Here is a 22,013-nt window from a genome sequence, read left to right on the forward strand (position 1 = left end):
AGGAAACAAATTCAAACAGAACTGTCCATTAATACGCATTTGTGCATAAGTTAAGTGGCCTTTTCGGCAGCAATTAAAGCAGTAATTGCGTCCTCCGCTCTAATTCCGGAACTGCTGAGGTAAGGCCTTCGGCAACTATATCACCCTAGGCCAGGCCCGACGAGAGGGGGGGGAATCGGGTACTTTTTCCCCCGGGCCCGGAGTTCTCAGAGGGGCCCGGACTCGAGATTATACGTATTTATATGAATTAGACATTATTGGAAAGGGCCCGCATTTGCAATTTTCCCCCGGGGCCCGGATATGCTCTCTACGGCCCTGCCCTAGGCAAAAGAATTCGCTATGATCCATCAGACGCCAGTTCTTTCTGGAGGCGAGCAACCCAAATACTTATCTCATCATGCCAATTTTGCCATTATTAAAATCATTAGTCACCCTGTGCATTAATACAAGTTCTCATAACTTTATTCAGTTATATCAGTTCGATCTGTGGTCGGAAAAGTCAAGTGAAAAAGTTTTCCTATTAAAAAGAAACTCAGATAAACAAATCGTTCATATCTACTCTAATACAACCCCCATATTACACTCGTTCCTACGCACGTAAATCAAAGGAATAAGTAATGAAGTAAATGAGTACTATCGAGGCGTTTACATTATATATTTAGAAATGGATAGCTAAGCTTAAAGAGAATTTTTAAATGTCCCCAAAATTTTCATTTTGATAAGCTGTTACTGCTATTCACCGGCATTTACGTGTACATTAATATACAATTTACATGAGCGGCATTTTTTAAAAAAAGAAAATTATGTTAAAGTTTCCTGAAATTTATTCCCATAACATTAGCGTGGTGCTTCCTTCCTTTAAACAGCTCAAGTTATCAAATACCAATGCAAACAACAGATAGTCGCGTGCAGGTATGTATTATATGTATATGTAGGTAGATAAAGAACTTTGGTGCACCATTGGCAGTCGTTGACATATTATTAATTCATATCAGCATACGTGTGTACACTTCCGTGTAATATGTATTTATTAATACGTATAAATTATTATGTATGTGTATCTGTCAGAAATGTTCAATTTCAATTTCAATGTCAAGTGCGTGGAAAACATAATTAAATGAATTTATTATTTACGATCTAGCCCCCGTTACTAGAATTTCGGTCATATAAACTTTGTGAGTGATTAAAAATAATTGAATCAAATAAAAGGAGTTGATAAAGAAATATGCAATATGCAATGTATAGGCGACCGCCGTAGCCGAATGGCTGGTGCGTGACTACTATTCGGTACTGCACAGGTTCGAAACCTCGGGCACGAACCACCAAATAATAGAACAATTTTTTTCGAATAGCAGTCAGCGCTCGACTGGTAAAGGCAAACCTCCGAGTGAATTTCTGCCATAAAAAAGCTCCTCATAAAAAACCATCTGCCCGCATCTGAAAATAGTGAGTTAAACTTAGGAAGTCATACGTATTTCAAAATTAGTTAATAGAATTAATTTTTAAAACTAGTTAAACGCGTTTTTCTCAAAACGGTATTTTCAAAATCGGTCACCAACATTACTCGAAATCGGCTAAACCGAATAGTCTCAAATTTTAACACGAGCTTCTTAAATATATTTTTTAGTAATTTATTGAAGATTTTTTCTCACCGATAAATATTTTTTTTTATAAACAATTTGAGTCCGAAGTTTTGGTCAAAAATCGATTTTTTTTTTAGAAACGGCCATTTTGTCAAAAAAATGTATTTTGCTTATTCCTTCGATTAATTACTAGATTTAACATTAATTTAACGAAATCTGTTTGGTTTTTTTAATTTTAGAGGATCAATTCAGAGATATAGTGGTGACCGCAAAACGTCTTTTTTAAGAGAATCTGTAGCTCCGTTCCAAATAAATATTTTTACTAATACTAAGTCTTAAAATACAGTTAAGAGATAACATAATATGTGTAAAAATTTTTAGATTAATAAGTTTAAAAGTTTTCTCAGAAAAAATTCTGGAAAATTAGCTTTTTTCGGTCTTCTACCTGTATATAACTTCTTAATACTAAGGCATGTTAAAAGTATTTAATACTTGTGTTTCATCTGCGAAGTAAAAAACAGCTCTATACTTTTGTAAATGTGTTTGAATAATTATGTAGCCACTACTGTAATCTTAAAATAACAAAATATGAAAATTTCATTGCCTTGCCTTCTCTATAGAGGTGTGGAGGAGTAGCTTAAATATAAATAAAAAACCATCAACAGAATTCTGTATACGAAACTGAAACATTGTAAGTATATGTGCCTTGTAAATAGTTTTCATTTTCATAATTACATACAAATGTGTGTAAATCTATCCATCGTTTGCGTACATGTACATAAAATGTTAAGGTATGCTTGCGATCTTCTATTTATACCAGAATTCTTGTAATATTATATTTAGAGTATCTAAGAATAACATAGTATCGATACCCTTGAAATCTTGCCAACGAGTGCCCCTATGGTTTGAGTAAGTTATGGAGAATTTTGCTGCTATTTACATAAGCAAAAACCACATGGTGAAAAGATGTTTAGAGGTGTACTACCTAGCAGACCGTTATTCGGCTCTGAGCGAATTCGACAGATATGCCGACGTCAATCGTTTTGTGTCTCACAAAATTTAGCTTTAGCTTAATGAAACACAAAACGAATGACGTAGAATCCAAAGCTCCCCTCAAAAAAATGTTTTCCACCATACCTAATGAGCAAACCTGGTATCTATCATCCTTGCAAAAACCATACTGCTGGTAATTATGTATACTCTCGATAGTCTCACGATACTTGTAAGTCATAATTTAAAGAACAATTTTTAAACTTTATGAAACTGACTTCTTTGGCAATGGACTAATTGCGCCGCCCGCAAGAGTTTACAGTCAGCTATTCCCCAAATACTAAGATGTAATCAGACACCCAAATTTTAATTATTCCATTATGTTTAATAACGGTACTTGAATTATCGAGCTACATTTATGCAAAATAATCGCCCTATCGGAAGATTTATAATTTGCAAAATTGCAAATGGCGTTGTACGTCATTCATATTGAGACACTTGTAAACTAGACAACTGCAGTGTAAAGGTCAAAATAAAGATTTCCATCACTAGAAATAATTTTTATGTATTATTTTAAGTAATTCAAAAGCAAAACTGGACGATTACTTTTGAGCCACCTTATATATATGTAGTTAAGATGTTGTGAAAATACTACCAAAATCAATTAATCTAACTCTAAAGACACTACCTCCTTCACACCAAAACTTCTGCCTCACTATCTCTACTTCACAACAAAATTTGTGTCTATGTGGGCCCTTCATCACACGACCCAATATGTTTTGAACTGACAGGTAAGGAAATTATGTAACTTCGGACTCGTTATTCAAATTAGGGGGTTATATACAGTTAGAAGGCGGAAAAAAAGCGAATTTTCCAGAACTTTTTCTGAGAATACTTTTAAATTTATTAATCGAAAAATTTGTACACATATTATGTTATTTTTTAGCTGTATTTTAAGACTTAGTATTAGTAAAAATAATTATTTGGAAAGGAGCTACAGCTGACCTCCGGGAGCTCTTCTCAAAAAATACCTTTTGCGGTGACCACTATATCTCTGAACTGGATCCTCTGAACCAAGCAGAATTTGTTAAAGTAATGTTAAATCTAGTAATTAATCGAAGAAATAAGAAAAATACATTTTTTTGACAAAATGGCGATTTCTCAAAAAAAAAAACTCGATTTTTGTCCAATATTTCGGCCTTAAATTGCTTATATAAAAAAATATTTATCGGTGAGAAAAATTCTTCGGTTGATTACTAAAAAATATATTGAAGAAGCTCGTGTTAAAATTTGAGGCTAATGGGCTTAACCGTTTTCGAATAATGTTGATCCCCGACTTTGAAATTACCATTTTGAGAAAACCCCGTTTAAAGTTTAAAAAGCACTTTCAAGCAGTCTGAAACGCATTTTCAAGTTTTCTATGAGTATTCTTTAATATACGTACATATGTACATTAAGAAAAAAATAAAAAAGTAGATTTTTTGAAAATTCTAACTGTATATAGCCCCTTAAGGCAACTCTCAGGGATCTCAAAAAGTCGGCATAGTAATGGCCAAATCGTCCAATATATATATATATAGGTATATGCATATACATATGTATGTACATATGGCAAAACCTCAGGCGAGCGGCATCAGTAGGTATGTACGAGTGTATATGATTAAAAATGTTTGTACGAATATATTTACCACCAAGGAAGGGCTTGATTGAAAAATGATCATAATACATACATGCATACATACATATATACGAGTTTATATATGCATATATAAGTATATACAAGTAAAATGGGGCATTCTTCAATCCAAACATTTTTACAAGGCCTCACGCCATATCCAATGGTTCTATGTACCCGAGTAGATACAAAAAGCTTACAAACCATAACAAATTTAACTTTAAATAAGCAGAGAAAATGGAAAATATTTACATACATACTTATATATATATTCATATGCCCATTTGTAAATACTCAAATAAACGAATATGAAAGATATGCGCTGGGGTGTAGGTATGTACATATGTATGTACTTATATACTTAAATACGATGATAAAATATTTTTTTCAAGGTAGTTCCACTTTGAAATGTTTGACAGAAAATAAATCTATTGATGGGCCAGCAATATTGCCACTGTTAAGGAGACAAACTTGTGGACTTTTAGTTTTTGGAGGTATTTTCTTTGAAAGCAGAAATTTAATTTTTTTTATTTAGAGCTTACTGATTGATTACCAAAGTGCATTATTGATTTAATTACACATTAACAAAACTACGTTGTACGCATACTTTCTAATGTCAATGTGAATTGATTTGATTTCACTTTTTTTCAATTATTATTATTATTATTCTCAACATATAATTAAATTATTTATTATTTCCAATATGCAGGGCCCGCCATTTATCGTAACGGATTTGAACTAGGTATTATTTGAAGAATGGTATATAACAAAAATACTATAAAATCTGAAATCCATGAGTTTGATCATCTAGACTGCAAACTTTCAAGCCACATACAAACATGTAAGTTAGATTAGGTTAGACTTGGTTGATCCTGTAGATCGCACATAGGCCAGAAATTTATCCATAGCGATACCAAGTGTTTTTATGAAGAGTTTAAGAACTTTATATTTTGTCTTTAATACACAGTTTTGATAATTTAAGTAGGCTCCTGAGTTCATGACCTGCCACCCGTTCTAAGGTTGAAAATGATGCAGAACCTAAGCAGTTTATTCGTGTTTTGCTAAGTGCAGGGTAGTGGCAGAGTAGGTTTTCAAGAGCTCCTCTATTGAAACATGTATTTCAAGCCAACATTTTCTTAAAGTCTACGAATCAATTGGCTCTGGGTTCCCTATTCGTCGACCTTAGCGCCAATGACCTGCATATTTTGTTTTTATTGCGCCTTGGAACAATTGCGCCTTTAAACAATCAATCAAAATACAAAGAAATGCAGTGATTTGTATAAGCAGCAAATTTTGAATTACACTGTGAATACACGCTCGTGTCCGATTTGATAAGAGGGGCGATTGACTCCCCATCGCCGCTTAAGAAAATTAATTTCAATAATCCTCAGCGAAGCTTACGAAATCATGATATTTTCTGGTTAGAACTAACTGTGCTTCCAATGCTTCGATTTCTAGAACTTGAACTTCTTGAGAGAATTTAGTTTGCTATCAAATCTTATTAGCTTCGATTCTTCTTCAATAAAGTACCACTTCAAAGTGGCACTTTTAGACTTGAAATAAACGAAATAAATGAATTGTTTTACTAAATTCTAAGTGTACTCTAATATTCTTAATAATTATAGGAAGGGTTACATTTTCCTTCATTCATTACAATGAAATATGTAAGTAAATTATAAGTTTAATATATTTTTGATTGAATTATTTAGCTGTTTTTCATAGCCTGTAAGAAATATTGCATTTTTCGATTGTTAAATTAATAAGTAAATACAGTAGCTATTTTTTTTCTGTGATTAAATTTGTTCGAAATGTTTCTTTTTTAGTTAATTTTAATATATAACAAAGGTAGATTTTTTACCAGGAAGCAGTAGCACAAAAAATTCAACACAAAATTTCCAATAAACGGTTAATATGCCATATAAGACAACGAAAGGGGAAATTAAATTACCTTGCAGAAGTCATTTTATATTGGTAAATGTATGCTTTATATTGTAAGCATATTAGATGTACATACATGCACACACGAACATAAATAAATATATAAAGATGTATGGAAAGCAAACGTTATTCGTAAAAGTACAATATATGGATATGTACATATGTACAAATATATTTAATTCCACCACCTCAACTAGACTACATAATGTCCGAACACTACTGTTGCTTGTGAAAGGAAGAAGAGAAAATCCCTGCATGTTTCGCTTCCGACTTTTGTTTTTGTTTAAAATTGTTCTTTTACAGCAGCAACAAAAATAGACCTCAGAAGCAATCTATGCAGCAATATGTTAATGTGTCAGTCGCAGCGGTGGCAATGCTCACCAACCAGGCTGGCAGGCGGGATAACATAATGCTGCCACGAGGAGCAGAGAAGGCGATATACACTACATACCCAGACATACATATGTACAATGGGAGTGAAAGAAAATGCATTTTAGCGTCAGAAAAATGTCTGTTTACCACCGCGACTTTCGTTGGCGGCAAAATTAATTTTATATATTTACATATACAAAACGAATTTTATATACATATACATATGCATTTTACTTATATATGCACATGTGTATATTATGTATGCCAATTCACTGAAAAACGCATTGGACATAAACTTAAGTGTCAAGCGAACGAGTAAAATAATAAAATCAAATAAAAACAAAAGAAAGTAAAAGGCAAAGCCAACGAAAGTCCACAAAACACACAACTTGTAAATAAATAACAATATTTTTAGAAATATTTTAGTGTCAACAAAGCGTCGCTTAGAAAACTTAATTAATTTCCGCGTACCACAGAAAAAGCATTATATAGCAAAAGCACAAATTGATTTTATTTTGTTTTATTTATTTACTTTTTATTTTTATTTAGACTTTTTAGTATTTATTTCTTTTTTTTAGCAAAATATTAGCACCTTAGAGTGCATAATAGCAAAAAGGGTGAATGTAATTTGCACAAATTACAAAATGTTTGTAAATATTTTGCTTACGAAATGTAGTTTTTCTAATTAAACATAGCTGTTTTTCGAATTTGTGGCCCTGTTTACAAATGTTTTCATATTTGTTAACAATTATTAAAAATAGGCGAATAATTTTGAATTTAATCATATTACCTAATTTCCACTGGTCGGATGAAAAAATTTGTTGAACGCGGCTTTTTCAATAAAATGCACTCCTTAATATTTGTGGTTGATGTTTTAACTAGTATTTTTTTATACTTTAAAATAATTTTTGAACACACTTTTTCATATACAAATATATGTATATTACGTGGTTATATATAAAATTTCAACTTTCTCGCAACTTCACTCAATTTTGTTGAATTATTTATTTCCTTTCTTGTTTTGCACGTTCAAAATTCACAATTCAGCTGTAGCGCTGCCGGTTAGAGTTCTCGTTTAACCTATGTATAGTTCGCAAAATCATGGAAGTAAATATTTTAAAACATTCATATGTTAATTAAAATTTATTATATTTTTTCAAATTTACTTGATGTAAGTGTAGATATAAATGTTACAACTTCTCACGATCAACACTTCTTCGAGAGCGATCAGTTCACGACGCCGCAAAGTATTCAAAAGTACTGAATGTTAAACTTAGTGAACATAGTCCGACAACGACGACTACGACGACTACGACGACGATGATATTATTTGTCTTTGCGCCCAAACGCTCAGCGCGTTGCCCAGTGTGTACAGCAAGCAAAGCATATTGCAGCTCTTCTGTAGCAGCGGCGAGTTAGCAGATGCAGGCGAGTGATTAGACGGCTGATTGGGTGCGCAGAACAACAAAGTGTCGAAAAGACGGACTGACAGCATGTAGCTAGCAAAGGGCAAATAATGTTGTTATTTGTAAATATGTATGTATACATATATATACATCTGTACATAGGTGAATATGTGTACTAAGCACAGGAATAGGTCTATGTATTTACGAATATGCAATATGTAATACGAATGCCAGCCAAGCATTGATCCGTTGCAAATTCCCACTCATTAACAAATTCTTTGTTAAAATTTTAACTCATAAATATACTTGTATTATTTTGTGTCCTTTCAGTGGAGCATATTGTTTTTTTCAAATTCCATTCCCAAAACTACTCTATTTTGCATTGCAACAATATCTGTCATTGTCAAAAATCAGTTAAAATTATGAATTAGTTAAAAATTGCATTTGAAACTCGATATTATTTTATATAAATTGAAATTTTCCGTTTTAAATACAAATTTATCATTCCACTCGAGCTTAAACGCTTATTGCCAAAATATAACACTGTGGTTACCGACCGTTAAAAAGAAACGGTTTGGAATAGAACGGAAACAGAAACTATCATACAAGCAGAGAAATACAAATCATAGTTAGTGCTGCAACATATCGGTATTAAGATTACAATTAAAACTGTCATTCACTAAATATCGGAAACGAATATTAATATAGCATTTTTCAATATGATTAATTATATTTAATTTAAACATTGAAATATATACATACAAATACAAAACATTTATTTTACGAATTTCTTAATAAAAACGCAAAATAAAAAGAATATTTAATTGACCACCTTTGTCTCTTTCCAACACTAGAAACTCGCAGTACACCCTGTACTTCGCATTTTCTTCTACTTTCAGAGTGCAGCAGTAACGTTGTTATTACGCTCCGATGGTGAATTTTTCTTTTATTTTTCCTACGACGGTGATATTTTTTTCTTTTCCCATTAAACAAGGTATATTTTAATCATATACCTTGCGTTAAATACCACCGATTTTTATACGATAGCTAACAAAATAAATTGCTACTTGTAATAGTTTAAAGTGAAATGTTAAAAGTGTAAATTACGGCAGCAGCAGTGTAGCGAACAGAACAAGGCGACAACATAGCTAAAAGTTCCAAAGGAAATCGTGGAGACCCCGGACATCCTAGTGCTAGAGCACAGTGAAAATGGCATCTCGTGGTGGACCGATGGTGGCTGGCTCTGATGGAGCTGACTACGAATACAGGCAGCGCGTGGCAGCACCACACCATATTAGGTTAATATTAATATCAATAATACATATAAATGGTTTAGTTATTACCTTTTTAAGAAAGTTATATGAAGTTGCATACGCTTAAAGCTGTTGGTTAACAAACGCTTTGCATAATTCACCAACCTGCAATGAAAAGCAAGTGTTTGGTAATTAGGACGTATGAACGGTTTGCGGGCACGAAAACGGCAGCACTTGTGCAGTGAAAGCGGTCGCGGGCGAATTCTTTTACAGGGCGCTGCTCTTATTGTCTGTGATTACTGTGTTCATTATTGGCTAATTGCCAGATTTTGTTTACATTTCGTTTTTATGGACAAGCCACAGTTGAAAACTGTCGATAGCGTCTCCGCTGCTCGCCCGCACAAACGATGACGTGGACTCACAACATGACAAAGTGCCGAGGTAAACGTGTTCCAAAAGCATGCGAGTGCGTTCGAGTTTGCTGCTGTTACGCGGCTATGAATGAACAGCTGGGAAGTGGTTGAATTTTAATTATGTGACATTGCTTTTAAACTATTATTTATGCATTAGTCTACACTTAGATGCTGATATAGGCTTTGTTGTGATGAACGCGTGCCGGCTCAGATTTTTGTTGGCAATGTTAGTAATGTAACGTAACGTCTGGCTTCAAAGTGTGCTTTTCATTTTTTTGTTATATTATATATTTTGCATAGAGATATATGTATTTCATTTCATATTATTTAGGTTAGTTAAATATCCTCCCTTTAAAATTTACCTAGAAATTCCTTCTTCTTGAGGAAGCGCTATTTTGACAACTAAATTGCAGTTGAACACACAGCCTAATTTTCGCACCTTTAACTTTACTACAGCTTAGAGATTCAACAAATGTTGCTTCTTCAATAATGGATTTATAATCCCACTCTTTCCTTGGCCAAATATGAACCCGTGCCGTTCGAACTCAAGTGTTTATATAACCTTTTTTTCTTTTTTTGCAGTTTGCTGAATAAATCACGCCTGAGATGTTGTATCTTCTTTCATGCACTACTTTCTTTCGTAATGATGGCCAAGCTGACTTCCGATATATTGGATCGCCTGGATATTTTTGTTCTAGAAATCGAAGAGCTTGAAGTGCCAACACCGCTGTGGTGGGAATACATTTGGTTATCGTCTCTATTGACGTCCTTCATTGGCTTGACGGCGGCGAGGGGCAATAAGGTGCGCGAAATGCAGAAATATATGATAGCAATTGTCGTTTTTGGCGTTCTACCGCTTATCTACTGCATGGCCTATTATTTTAGCGATGTGTTGGAGTACATTAGGCTTGATGAGAAAACCGATATTGACGAAACGGATATTTTCTTATGGCGTGTAAGTATTAAACAATTTTGAATAAACTAATATAAGATATAACGGTTTTTTGCTTAATTTTAGGGTCTCCCTTACGGCTTATTGTGGTATGCCTTCTGCCTTGTTGCTTCGCAAGTTCATGGTTTCACATTGTTCTTTGCTTATAATTGCATCCAAGCATGGCGTGCCCGCAGCGCTGCCAGGAAGTATCAGTGATTCGAAGCGCGCGAAAGCAAATTTTATTTGCCATGAGGAAGCTGCGACCAGCGTCAGCTTATGCAGACGGTCAAATGATGTCTGATCACTAAAAGTTTATGCCATCGAATTCATGTCCTTCTCATTCTGAGGTTAAAAACAAATTCATGCAGCATTTTTAATCATCCCTGGCTATTGGTATTTTTTTAAATTTTCGGTGCAATATTTTAGCATTTGCGGTTATTTCAATAAAGTCCATCCCATAGGTTTGGTGCCTAAATGTGTTATAACGCTTCATGAAAGATCGTAAAAATATATGAACTTCATCAGTTACTTCACCACTGGAGCCCAACATATGTCGTATTTTATTTATTTTATTATAGTACCCCGAAGTAATTTTGATCAGCTCTCGATCATCTGCACCACATGCAAATCCTGGGAAAAACCAAAACAAAAAAACTTATTTACTGTTGGCAAGCACTAAAAAATCGAATCAAGAAAATTACATTATCGATTTATGTACTTGCAAATGATTGTGCATTCACATAGCATATACAATATGCATATGGGTGGCAATTAGAGCAGTCGACCACCAAAACTGCGCCAAAATTGGCATGTTTAAATACTTGTATTTACATGCATTACTTAATTGCATAGCGATGTATGTATGTATGTGCAAATTTGTAAAAAGAATTACTTTAAAGAGACTTTTAGCGGCAAATAAATATTACATAAAACTTAAGAACAAATGATTTTAGGGAGTTTCAATTGATATCAAAGTTAAAGCTGGCAGGAATGTGATTCTGCATTGAAAGTCTCTTCTAAAAGAAAATTAGACTAGGACTGTTAAATATTTGTAAATGTTAGCATACGAATCTTAAAGAATTTTAACTAAACACAAACTTTTAGCAAATGACTGCTCTCTAAAAACCAATTAAATTTGATTTAAATAGTGCTATTAAATTATAAATGCATAATGTAATATTATTGGAGCACAATTCAAGCACGCGCGTTGTTTCAATGTGTCTCTTGATTTGTGAATTGATTTCTGTTTGTACAACGAAAAGATACTTGTCATTAAACAAACAAAAAAACACGAAAAATACTCGCAACACTACGTTTTAATTTATATTTTTTAGTGTTTAATGGTTCCTTTGCAAAGCACATGTACGCAATTTGGCACACACACATGCATTATTATTTTCTATGTATAAAACACTGAACTGCCTACCATCATATGTTCCAATCAATGGGCATTAAGTATTTTTTGTACTATATATTTGTGGTCTAAGATACCAACTGTTCATTTAGGGAATAGGTACGCTTGTACTTACAAAAAAACAAATAGAAACTTGAGAAATGAAGAAAAAGAAATGGAAAAAGAAAAAGGAAAGTGTGCTGAAATTGTTTATAAAGAGAAGTTGTATAATAGAAATGGAAAGTTCTTAGTTGCATTGCCTATTTTTGTAAGAAACTGTTGTAATGCCATTTAAATTAATATTAAAACCAAACATTTTTTAATAAAAATACTACGTTCTGAGTGGGTTAAAGGCATTTCTTCTGAATGATTATTATTTGATAAATTTTTTTACCTGAAGGAGTAAGTAAAGTATTCCAAGTATATCCGATGGTGAATTTTTCTAAAGTCATTTTATTTTATAATATTGAAAATAATTGTTACTTATGTCCAAATCGAGCTTTAACGCGTTTTTCTCGAAATGGTGTTTTCAAAGTCTGTGACCAACATCACTCGAAAATCATCGCTAACCGATTAGTCTCAAACTTTAACACGAGAAATATATTTTTTAGTAATTAATCGAAGATTTTTCCTCACCGATATATACTTTTTATTTTATAAACAATTTTGTCAAAAAAATGTATTTTTCTTATTTCTTCGATTAATTACTAGATTTAACATTACTTTAAAGAATTCTGCTTGGTTCAGAGGATCCAGTTCAGAGATATAGTGGTCACCGCAAAACGTCTTTTTTGAGAGGAGCTTCCGGAGATCAGCTGTAGCTCCTTATCCTAAATATTTTACTAATACTTAGTTTTAAAATATAGCTAAAAGATAACATAATATGTGTAAAAATTTTTAGATCAATAAATTGAAAAGTTTTCTCAGGAAAAAATCTGGAAAATTCGCTTTTTTCGGCCTTCTAACTGTATATAACCCCTTAAGTTCGTTGAAATAGTTGAAATTGTAAAAATATCAAAAATAGTTCGGATAGTTGAAGCTCGATCCTCTTCTTCCTTTAATAGTGGGAAATCTGCAAAACACAAGTAATTTCAGTACCTAACGCAGGCACAATGTTGTTGTTGTTGGTGGTGGTGTAGCAGCATAATCATTCCACATCCATGTTCGCGGAATAGTGCTGGAGTGACCAGCCTTGCACCGGATCATTCCGGTAACGTAGAACCAACTGTCGTTGTTGTTGTTGTAGCAGTAATACAAGCCCTGTCAGTGTAGTGTATATCACCGGTGGTCTTCGTCTAACTCATCAAAGGTAGGCCTAGGAAACGTGCTGTTTCGACAAGTTGGGTCCAGAGGGAGAGGAGGGTTAGATGATTGGTAGAACCAACTGTCGTGACGTTTGCTCAGCTATAAACCATAATTGATCTTCTAGTGATATATAATATTTGCGATATATTAAAGTCTGAAACCTGCTGTGGTCCTACGGATATACACAGCGCTTATCAGACCAATCATCACTTACGCCGCTGTGGTCTGATGGCTACAGACCATGGTTAAGTCCACACTCCGGGAACTAAACAGCCTGCAATGAAGTGTATGTTTATGCGTTACGTGTGTCATGAGTACAACCAATCATCACTTACGCCGCTGTGGTCTGATGGCTACAGACCATGGTTAAGTCCACACTCCGGGAACTAAACAGCCTGCAATGAAGTGTATGTTTATGCGTTACGTGTGTCATGAGTACAACCTCCGGTGACGCTCTAAATGCTATGCTTGATTTGCTTGCATTGGATCTTAAGATACGACAGGAAGCAATAAAAGCGATGTGTAGACAGTTCCCAAGACAGTCAGTTCTACGTAACCGGAACGACCCGGATTTATATCCGGCCAAGGACTGTCACTTCAGCAGCATTCCTCGTATATGCACAAGGAATGTTTATGCTGATACCACAATAACAACATGTGTAGACTCCATAAACATGGTTTCTGATACGGAGACGAAACTTCGAGACACAGAGAAATCTTTAAGATGCTATCGGAGCAGTATGCATTATTTTTGACACCTAAAGGCCTGATACCCACAGTTTCATTTCGAAAGAAATTGCAATGGAGTAATCCAGAATGCATTCAGGGAGGTCTGACGGATATTTTCTTTACCAAGCATGGGTCCTGAAAGTAGCCGAATGATTAATCGACAGAAGATGGAGCGGGAAACAGATTGGAGTTTTCAGTGACAAACTGCACTGAAGGCCCTGTTCAAGTATGTAAGAAGAAGCTAAATTCTGTCACAAGACAAAACAGGCTTGTACTTATATGGGTTCCAGGACACTCCGGTGTTCTAAGAAACGAAATTGCCTATGAATTGGCCAACCGTGCATCAGCGGTTCTCCCACAGGGACCAATGCCAATAATCGGAAGAAGTTCCGCAGGAATCATGAATTGGATCACCGATTATGTACGGTGCAGAACTGCTAGGTGTTTTGTGACAAGCCCGAACCGAAAACTTTCAAACTTTCTACTAAAACTTGGAAGCAAAGACGTTCGGTTGATGGCCGGTATTATAACACGACACATCCCATTGGGTCAGCATATGACCACCATTGGAAGCATTGAGAACTGAGCATTTGAGCATTGAGCACTTTCTCTGTGAGTGTCCTGCCTTTGCAAGAGCAAGGCTACGAATTTTGGGTTCCGATGTCGTGAGAATGAGTGATATTCATTCTCTAAGACTGGAGGATATTTACAGATTTGCTAAAGAATCTGGAAAATTCTCACAGGACTAACTACCTTTGTCTCTGTCTCTACTATTTCCTATCTCTTTCTCTAATACTTTTCTCCTTTCCTCCTTGACTATTTACCCTCTTTCCAGAGCTCTAAATACAATGGGCTTTTTAGCCTGAGTGTTTGAGGAACCACCAAATCTCTTGGTTCGACCTATCCAAATTTCAAAATTTTGATATATTTGCAATAATAAAAATTACCTAAATCTTGAGACTAAAGTCTGAAGATTTCGATTTTTGTAAATTAATTGTGAAAGCATATAAATGTATATAATTTATTGTATATAAAAGGTGATCACACTGGAGGTATTTTTTCCAATAGAGTTTTTTTTTTATTTGAGAGACCACCCGTGACTACTGTCAAACTAAATACACAATTTTTGACGGGATAACGTCTTATAATTCGATGTAGCCGGCTGCACGCACCACAAAATTCGTCGTTATATTGCTCATACGTCGTGACCTTGCTTGAACTACAAGCGAGAGCGCGGAACCAACGACAAAGAGCACAATCGGCCCCCGCGTTCGGCAACGTTCGACATCTGGCTCTCTCCTACTTGAGTGAGCATATATATGTATGTATATGCGTATCACTACATATTATAAAACAAAGTCGCTTTTTCTGTCCCTATGTCCCCGTATACGCTTAAATCTTTAAAACTACGCAACGGATTTTGATGCGGTTTTTTTTTAAAGATAGATTGATTGAAGAGGAAGGTTTATATCTATATAATGTGAAGAAATACATAAAGGGGGCGTGGCAATCGGTCAAAATGTGGCAAAAAAACATAATTTTTTTGTTTTCACGGCCATAAATCATAAACGAATCAACCAATTAAAGTGAAACTTTCTTAGAGTTTAACTTTGAAATATTTACTTTCGTTCTGCATAAAAAAAAAAATTGATATATTTGTTATTTAACCAAAATTGTTTAAACAAAAGCAGCTCTTTTTCCAAAAAAAGCTGTTTGTGTGTTTGTTCGCTGTCAACCGAATGAAGCAACAGGCGTTAAGCGATAATCTCACCACACCTCATTAATGTTGAATTACATCGTATGGTGACGTATGTATGTATGTATTTACGAATCGCTCGCATTATTTCATTTCGGACGTATGTACATATGTATCTATGTATGTACTGAATTCCATGTAATTATATGCACATACAATTTTACAGCGAAATAAAACGCTATTTTCACGTTCTATATTAGTAATTCCCACATAATTAACACGTTCCCTGTCTGTGAGCCACATATGGTTCAGGAAACGTGCGCCTGATAAGCACTGATACGTTCCTGAGCCATATGTGCGTCAGGGGGTATATAAACCACATGTGTTTCATGAACGTGCAGAAGCAAAAATGTCCCTCTACGCTCATGGACCATATGTGTTTCAGGTAGAAATACCCTACATCCGTTTTTTTAATTATTATCTATACTAATATTATAAAGAGGAAAACTTTGTTTGTTTGTTTGTAATGAATAGGCTCAAAAACTACTGGACCGATTTTAAAAATTCTTTCACCATTCGAAAGCTACATCATCCACGAGTAACATGGATTATATTTTATTTTGGAAATAGGGCTCGAGATATAGGTCAAAACGTGGACCCGGGTAACCTTCGGATGTGTATGTACAATATGGGTATCAAATGGAAGCTGTTGGTTAATGCTTTAGTCCAGAGTATTTTTCAAGCCGCTCCGTGACTAGGGTCTCGAGATAAAGACCAAAACGTGGACCCTAGAATGTGTTTGTACAATATGGATATCAAATGGAAGCTGTTGGTGAATGCTTTAGTTCAGAGTATTTCCATCCGCTCCGTGACTAGGGTCTCGAGATAGAAACCAAAACGTGGACCCTAGAATGTGTTTGTACAATAAGGATATCAAATGAAAGCTGTTGATAAGTGCTTTAATACGGGGTAATTTACATACCTATTGATGACTAGGGTCTGGAAATATATGCCAAAACGTGGACCCGCCGTGTCTTTGCACCGAATTAAACCAAACTTACACACATTGTTAAGGAGGTATTGAAGATGGTTTCCGTATAGTTTGGATACCTATTGGTAGATAGGGTCTCGAGATATAGCTCAAAACGTGGACAAATGGAAGCTGTTGGTGAATGCTTTAGTTCAGAGTATTTCCATCCGCTCCGTGACAAGGGTCTCGAGATAGAGACCAAAACGTGGACCCTAGAATGTGTTTGTACAATATGGATATCAAATGAAAGCTGTTGATAAGTGCTTTAATACGGGGTAATTTTCATACCTATTGATGACTAGGGTCTCGAAATATATGCCAAAACGTGGACCCGCCGTGTCTTTGCACCGAATTAAACCAAACTTACGCACATTGTTAAGTAAGTATTGAAAATGGGTTTCGTAAAGTTTGGTTGTAATTCGGAGCAGTGGCAACGGGTACAGCGTTCTTTTGAACCAGCCATAATGTCGCTTACTTTTTTAACGCTTGGGGCGGAACTGAACTGTCAAATTGACAGTGTGAGTTACAATGTGTCAATATTTCTTTCTGATTTGGATGCCATAAGGAAAAAACGTAAGTGCAACATGTAAAAATTGTTTGTGAATTTTTTTGGAGTGGATTTTGGAACAGTGAATAATTTCTTACGAAATTTGAGAATTTAATGTGAAATCCGAATAAAATTATGTGTTCGTGGAAAAAAATTTTTTTTCGTTTTTTTTTTTGAAAAATATAAATGGATAATGGTTAAAAAAGCTCCAATGCTTAATAAAACATATAAATTGAAACGAAAAATTCATGGATGATCAGGAAAAAAGACGATTGTTTATTCATATGCGATGATTTGAAATTTAAAAACAATCTTCTTTTTTCCTGATTTTCAATTTATATTTTATATTTACTCAAAAACAAATAGAAAAACAAAAAATATTGTTTATGCCAAAGCGCTTGAATAAAGAATAAAGAAATAAATAATATGAAAATCATATATTTTCTGTTCTAAACCATATCTATTCTATTTTAGTGTGCCCACCGAAGGGGGCCGGGTTTGCTAGTTTGTATATAAATTTACATACTTGTATTTGCATATGCCTTCTTCCTGTGTGCATGGTAATGAACCATTTCTCTGTTCAAAATAGGAGATGATAGGAAAAGTAGGCAATGAAAGGGAGTGTTTCGAGTGTAATGTGTCTTGAAAAAGTCAAATCGATGATGGTGCCTCTTAGTGTTGTTGACTTATTAACGTCTGATGCACAATCGAAATTGAAGATATCTTTCGTGAATTTGATAAATGTTCCATAATTTTTCACGTTTGTGTAAATGTAACTTGATCAATTCCATTGCGATTCCATTTACCTCCTTCTCTATATACATATAAAATATCTATCAAACAAATAAAATTAAAATTTTCTTTTGAAAAATGCAACCATTCCATCAAAATTTTCTTATGACGTTGTCACGCTAAACTATCGTCAGTAAACCGACTTTACAGACAACCTCTTTTTTCAGTATTCATTGACATTTCATCATAGAAAGACTCCTCAACAACGTTTACAAATCGTCCAATTATATTACGAAAATCGACGCTCTGTGACACATGTTCATCGCGCGCTCAGGCCAACTTATGGTGTTCAGCGATGAGGCCCATTTTTGATTTGATGGCTATACCAATAAACAAAATTGCTGAAGAGCAACCCGAAGCTATTCAAGAACAACCAATACATCCATTGACAACAACCGTTTGGTGCGGCCTATGGGTTGAAGGAATCATCGGTCTATATTTCTTCAAAAAAGAGGCTGGCGAAAATGTAACAGTGAATGACGAACGCTATCTCGCCATGATAAGCAACTTTTTGATATCAGAAATTAAAGCCGTGATCTCCACAACATTTTGTTCCAAGAAGATGGCGTCGTCGTTTCGGTGAACAATTTATCTCTCGTCTCGGACCATTGGATTAACCGTAAGGCCGTGGGATAGCACACCTTTTGACTAAACTAGCTTCGATTGAGGCATTGGAAGCCAACATTACTAAAGTTATTCACGAGATAGGTATGTAGGTGAAAGGGTTGAAGTGCCGGTCTGGCACCCCTCAAGTAGCACTAAAAGCCGTTTTGATACCATTATGAGACTTCCAACAGGCCGATATCTACAGCCAGCCAGAGCTGTTGATATAATGGAGGAGATTGATTGAATTTAGGTTGGCGCACTGCCCCAGGTCGTCGAAGAAAGGAGCGCCCAGTGACCTCAGTATCTGCCAAACCCGGACAGTTACAGAAAAAGTGCTCTGCACTTTCGCCTTCTCTGAAAGGTCCCCACAGCTTCTGCAGTGGGGGTTAAATGGTAACCCTAGCTTTTCCGCGTGTGTGCCGATCGACCAGTGACCGGTAAACACAGCTACAAGTTTGGAAATTAAATGGCGAGGAGTCCAAAGGACTTTCTGAGTCCTTCGTATATCGTATTGGGGCCAAAGGGTTTTTGAAATAGCACATGAATAAATGGAGCTCCATCTTTTCTGCGCTTTCCTAAGAAATAATTTGTGTAGTTCCGCTTTAACAACTGTCAAGGGGATGCCGATGACCGGTTAGGAGGTCTCTGAGACCAATTCAGTCCCCTTCCTTACAAGCTCATCAGCAATTTCATTTCCCTCTATGTTCCTATGTCCTGGAACCCAGATCAGAGAAATGTTACCTGCACACCCAAGAGATTTAATCTCCTCCTTACAGGAGTTTACTAATTTCGTTCTGCACCATGGCGTCGTCAGAGCCTTGACTATCGGAGAAAATGTTAATACCTCCCTCTCTCCAGAAGCTAATCTCCTTTAACCTGATTGCACTTTGAACTGCGATGGAAATATTTATATATTTATAACAGAGAGATCACGTATTTTGCAAATTACCGTTGTATTCATTTAAATGTACATTTATTTTTGTTCAAGTTATCGTACACACGGGCGGACAGATAAATCGGCTCCCTCTGAGCATTTTGGTATGTATAAGTACATGTATACAAGGTGGCACAAAATTAATCCCCCTATCGGAAGATTTATAATTTTTGCAAATGACATCGGTTTCCAATTATATTTGACACTTGTGAACTAGATTCCTGCAGTATACAAAAAGACAAATAATGGATTGCGTAAAGGTCATAATAAAGATTTGTATCACTGAAAATATGTTTTTTTTAGTATAAAAGTATTTAATTTTTTATTTTATTTTAATTTTGCGCCACCTTGTATATGTTCCAGCTGTTATATACAACCTTTCGGTGAACAAAATGCATAAATATGCGCGGGTGTACTAAAAACCATTTTTGATGCACAAAGAACAAATTTAGGGACCAGCTAGCATCAAGAAAACAAACTTTTGGTTTCAGCCTGGCTAGTATGTAACTTCTGCGTAATTGAAAAAATGCAAACAATTTAAAAATAAAACATGAACCTGTTTTTTTTTTTTTAAATAGTCGTATGTAATAAAATTCTCTTTGTAGCTCAAATTCCGTTACGTACTGTATTCACCACCAAGAGCTGTTGGTGTTATACAAAGGTTTATCAAAAAACAACACCGCTAAATGACATAATGCACCAAACTGACGAATGCACAGGTGACCAACACAAACAAACGAACCCACCCCGCTTCAGCGCTTTCCCCACACTTCACCGTTAACTGACCGGTGAGTGGCCAGTGGCCAGTGGGCAAATTAAGCGAGAGACAATAACAAAGCGTACGAAGTAATATTTTGCAACCCTAAACGATTGCCGCCACATACACATAAATGCACAGTTTCGCCTTTTCGACTGTTTGGGAGTACGAAATCCTTGAATTAGTCGCCATCGACACGTGCCGTGGTATAACAAAGCAAAGTGCATAACGAAACCGAAAAAAATATTAAATTTGGTTTTACATAAACGAAGAAATGGCAAAATTAAGCAGTGGGGAAAAGAATTAAAAAAAAAAATTAATTTAAAAAAAATTTTAATTTGAGTGCAAACCCTTCGTGTGGAAAAGCCTGCGCATTAACACAATTTTTATTAGTTGTTGTTATTGTTGTTGCTGACGATTGTGTTTGCTTTGCTTTAGGTCTTCTTTTTTTTCTTTTGCCTACCGGCAACCATTTCGTCTTCGCCTTCGTACAGCATCCGCATCCGAAGCTTAGTTGAATTGATTGTTTGACTAACAGCCCAAATGCACAGCCAGATATGTACCAGATACCGCACACATGCAATCATACAGATGTGCTCGTATTTACGTTGGCCCTGACTGGTTGTTTGGTTGGCGGTGAAAATTCAGAGCCACAGTGTTGCAGTCGATTCGAGGGTTATAGGACCTGCCTAAGCGCATAGACGAAGAAGAAAATACAGAAATAAAATAATTTTATATAAATATTTAAAATGAAAAATACACACATACGTGCGTACAATTATGTGTATGTTTGTGCAAAATATGTGAACTAAAAGTGCGAGGTGTATCAAAATTAAACCAAAATTTGCAGCCTAAAAGAAAATCTCGCAACAAATTTTGTGCAAAGTTAAAAAATATTATGCAAAAATGTCCTCGAAATTACGCGGTGAGGAAACATATCGACGCATTACACGCGAAAAGCTAGTGCTGCGCGGCAATACTGCCATTCGCACCTTGGATTCCACCACATCTTATCTACCGCTGCTGCCTGGGTGAGTGTAACAATTGGAAGGCAAAAAGTAATGATATGTTTTGCTTTTAAGCTAAAAAAAGATAATTATATTACAAAAATATCCATTTATGTAAGTATTTGCATATCAAAATAGTTATGTATTTACAAATGCGCAAGTATGTACACACATATACATGCATATATGCACAACAATGTGTTGAAGGGAAAAATTGATTTTTTCTCCGACACAGTCAACATCTCTGCATCATCTTTTCTATGCCCATATCAAAATGACGAAGGCCATACAGACAATAGCGTGCCCTCTAACCGGTTGTCGAGGCCTTACAGCGAGCAATTATCACGTTATGCCGTAGGACGTCACTGAGCGTATGACACTTTAATAATTTGTATGCGTATGGCAAATTCGTGTGTGTCTGTGTGTATACGCCAAGCATATTTTTTCACGCTACGATGCCTTCTCTAAATCAAAAGTGATCAATTTTCGCATATCATAGTGATTAGTTGCTGTTTGCCGGTTTCCTGGTCTCTGACGCCTAAAAATATGTTACGCAACAATTTTGTTTTTATGCAGAGAATTTACAAATTTTCATTGTTTTCGAAAATAAATATTTAAACGAACACTTGAATCATTCAAAAAACTTAAGTGAC

The 22,013-nt window shown here is 35.2% G+C and overlaps 3 protein-coding genes across 6 annotated transcripts in view; 2 read left to right on the forward strand and 1 right to left on the reverse strand.

The window, feature by feature from the left end:
• The window catches only part of LOC128871670 (uncharacterized protein ZK1073.1), a 126,987-nt gene extending 119,076 nt beyond the window's left edge, over positions 1-7,911 (reverse strand). Inside the window, exons 1-3 of one of the 3 annotated variants that reach the window (XM_054113609.1) lie at positions 7,725-7,896; positions 7,506-7,638; positions 7,349-7,436 (exon numbers count right to left, since the gene is read on the reverse strand). The gene's annotated coding sequence lies outside the window, so the exon portion shown is untranslated. Of the gene's footprint in view, positions 1-7,348; positions 7,639-7,724 lie in introns of all 3 variants that reach the window. The other 2 variants (XM_054113610.1, XM_054113612.1) reach the window with 2 other exon arrangements.
• A 945-nt stretch (positions 7,912-8,856) lies between these two features.
• LOC128871671 (protein jagunal) lies at positions 8,857-11,511 on the forward strand. 2 transcript variants are annotated; one of them, XR_008456055.1, is made up of 4 exons: positions 8,857-9,262; positions 10,213-10,585; positions 10,649-10,957; positions 11,026-11,511. XR_008456055.1 is itself a non-coding variant. In XM_054113613.1 (3 exons), the coding sequence occupies exons 1-3, from the start codon at positions 9,174-9,176 to the stop codon at positions 10,778-10,780; spliced, it is 594 nt and encodes a 197-aa protein (XP_053969588.1). In that variant the 5' UTR covers positions 8,857-9,173; the 3' UTR covers positions 10,781-11,511. The 2 variants fall into 2 exon arrangements, 1 of the variants encoding a protein (XP_053969588.1); XM_054113613.1 differs by having other exon boundaries at positions 10,649-11,511.
• Positions 11,512-20,764: 9,253 nt separating this feature from the next.
• LOC128871672 (katanin p60 ATPase-containing subunit A-like 1) overlaps positions 20,765-22,013 on the forward strand; it is a 38,893-nt gene continuing 37,644 nt past the window's right edge. The window contains exon 1 of the mRNA XM_054113614.1: positions 20,765-21,384. Coding sequence (XP_053969589.1) covers positions 21,260-21,384 — 125 coding nt within the window. The 5' untranslated portion in view covers positions 20,765-21,259. The remainder of the gene's footprint in view (positions 21,385-22,013) is intronic.

Source organism: Anastrepha ludens, chromosome 2, assembly GCF_028408465.1.
Source record: "Anastrepha ludens isolate Willacy chromosome 2, idAnaLude1.1, whole genome shotgun sequence".
In the NCBI taxonomy this organism is placed as follows: Eukaryota; Metazoa; Arthropoda; class Insecta; order Diptera; family Tephritidae; genus Anastrepha; species Anastrepha ludens.

Bases quoted from the DNA above. Each gene is read 5' to 3' on its own strand.
- LOC128871671 (XM_054113613.1), top strand. From the start codon at position 9,174: ATGGCATCTCGTGGTGGACCGATGGTGGCTGGCTCTGATGGAGCTGAC. The intron at 9,263-10,212 runs GTTAATATTAAT...CTTTTTTTGCAG, and splicing joins GCAGCACCACACCATATTAG to TTTGCTGAATAAATCACGCC. The intron at 10,586-10,648 runs GTAAGTATTAAA...GCTTAATTTTAG, and splicing joins CGGATATTTTCTTATGGCGT to GGTCTCCCTTACGGCTTATT.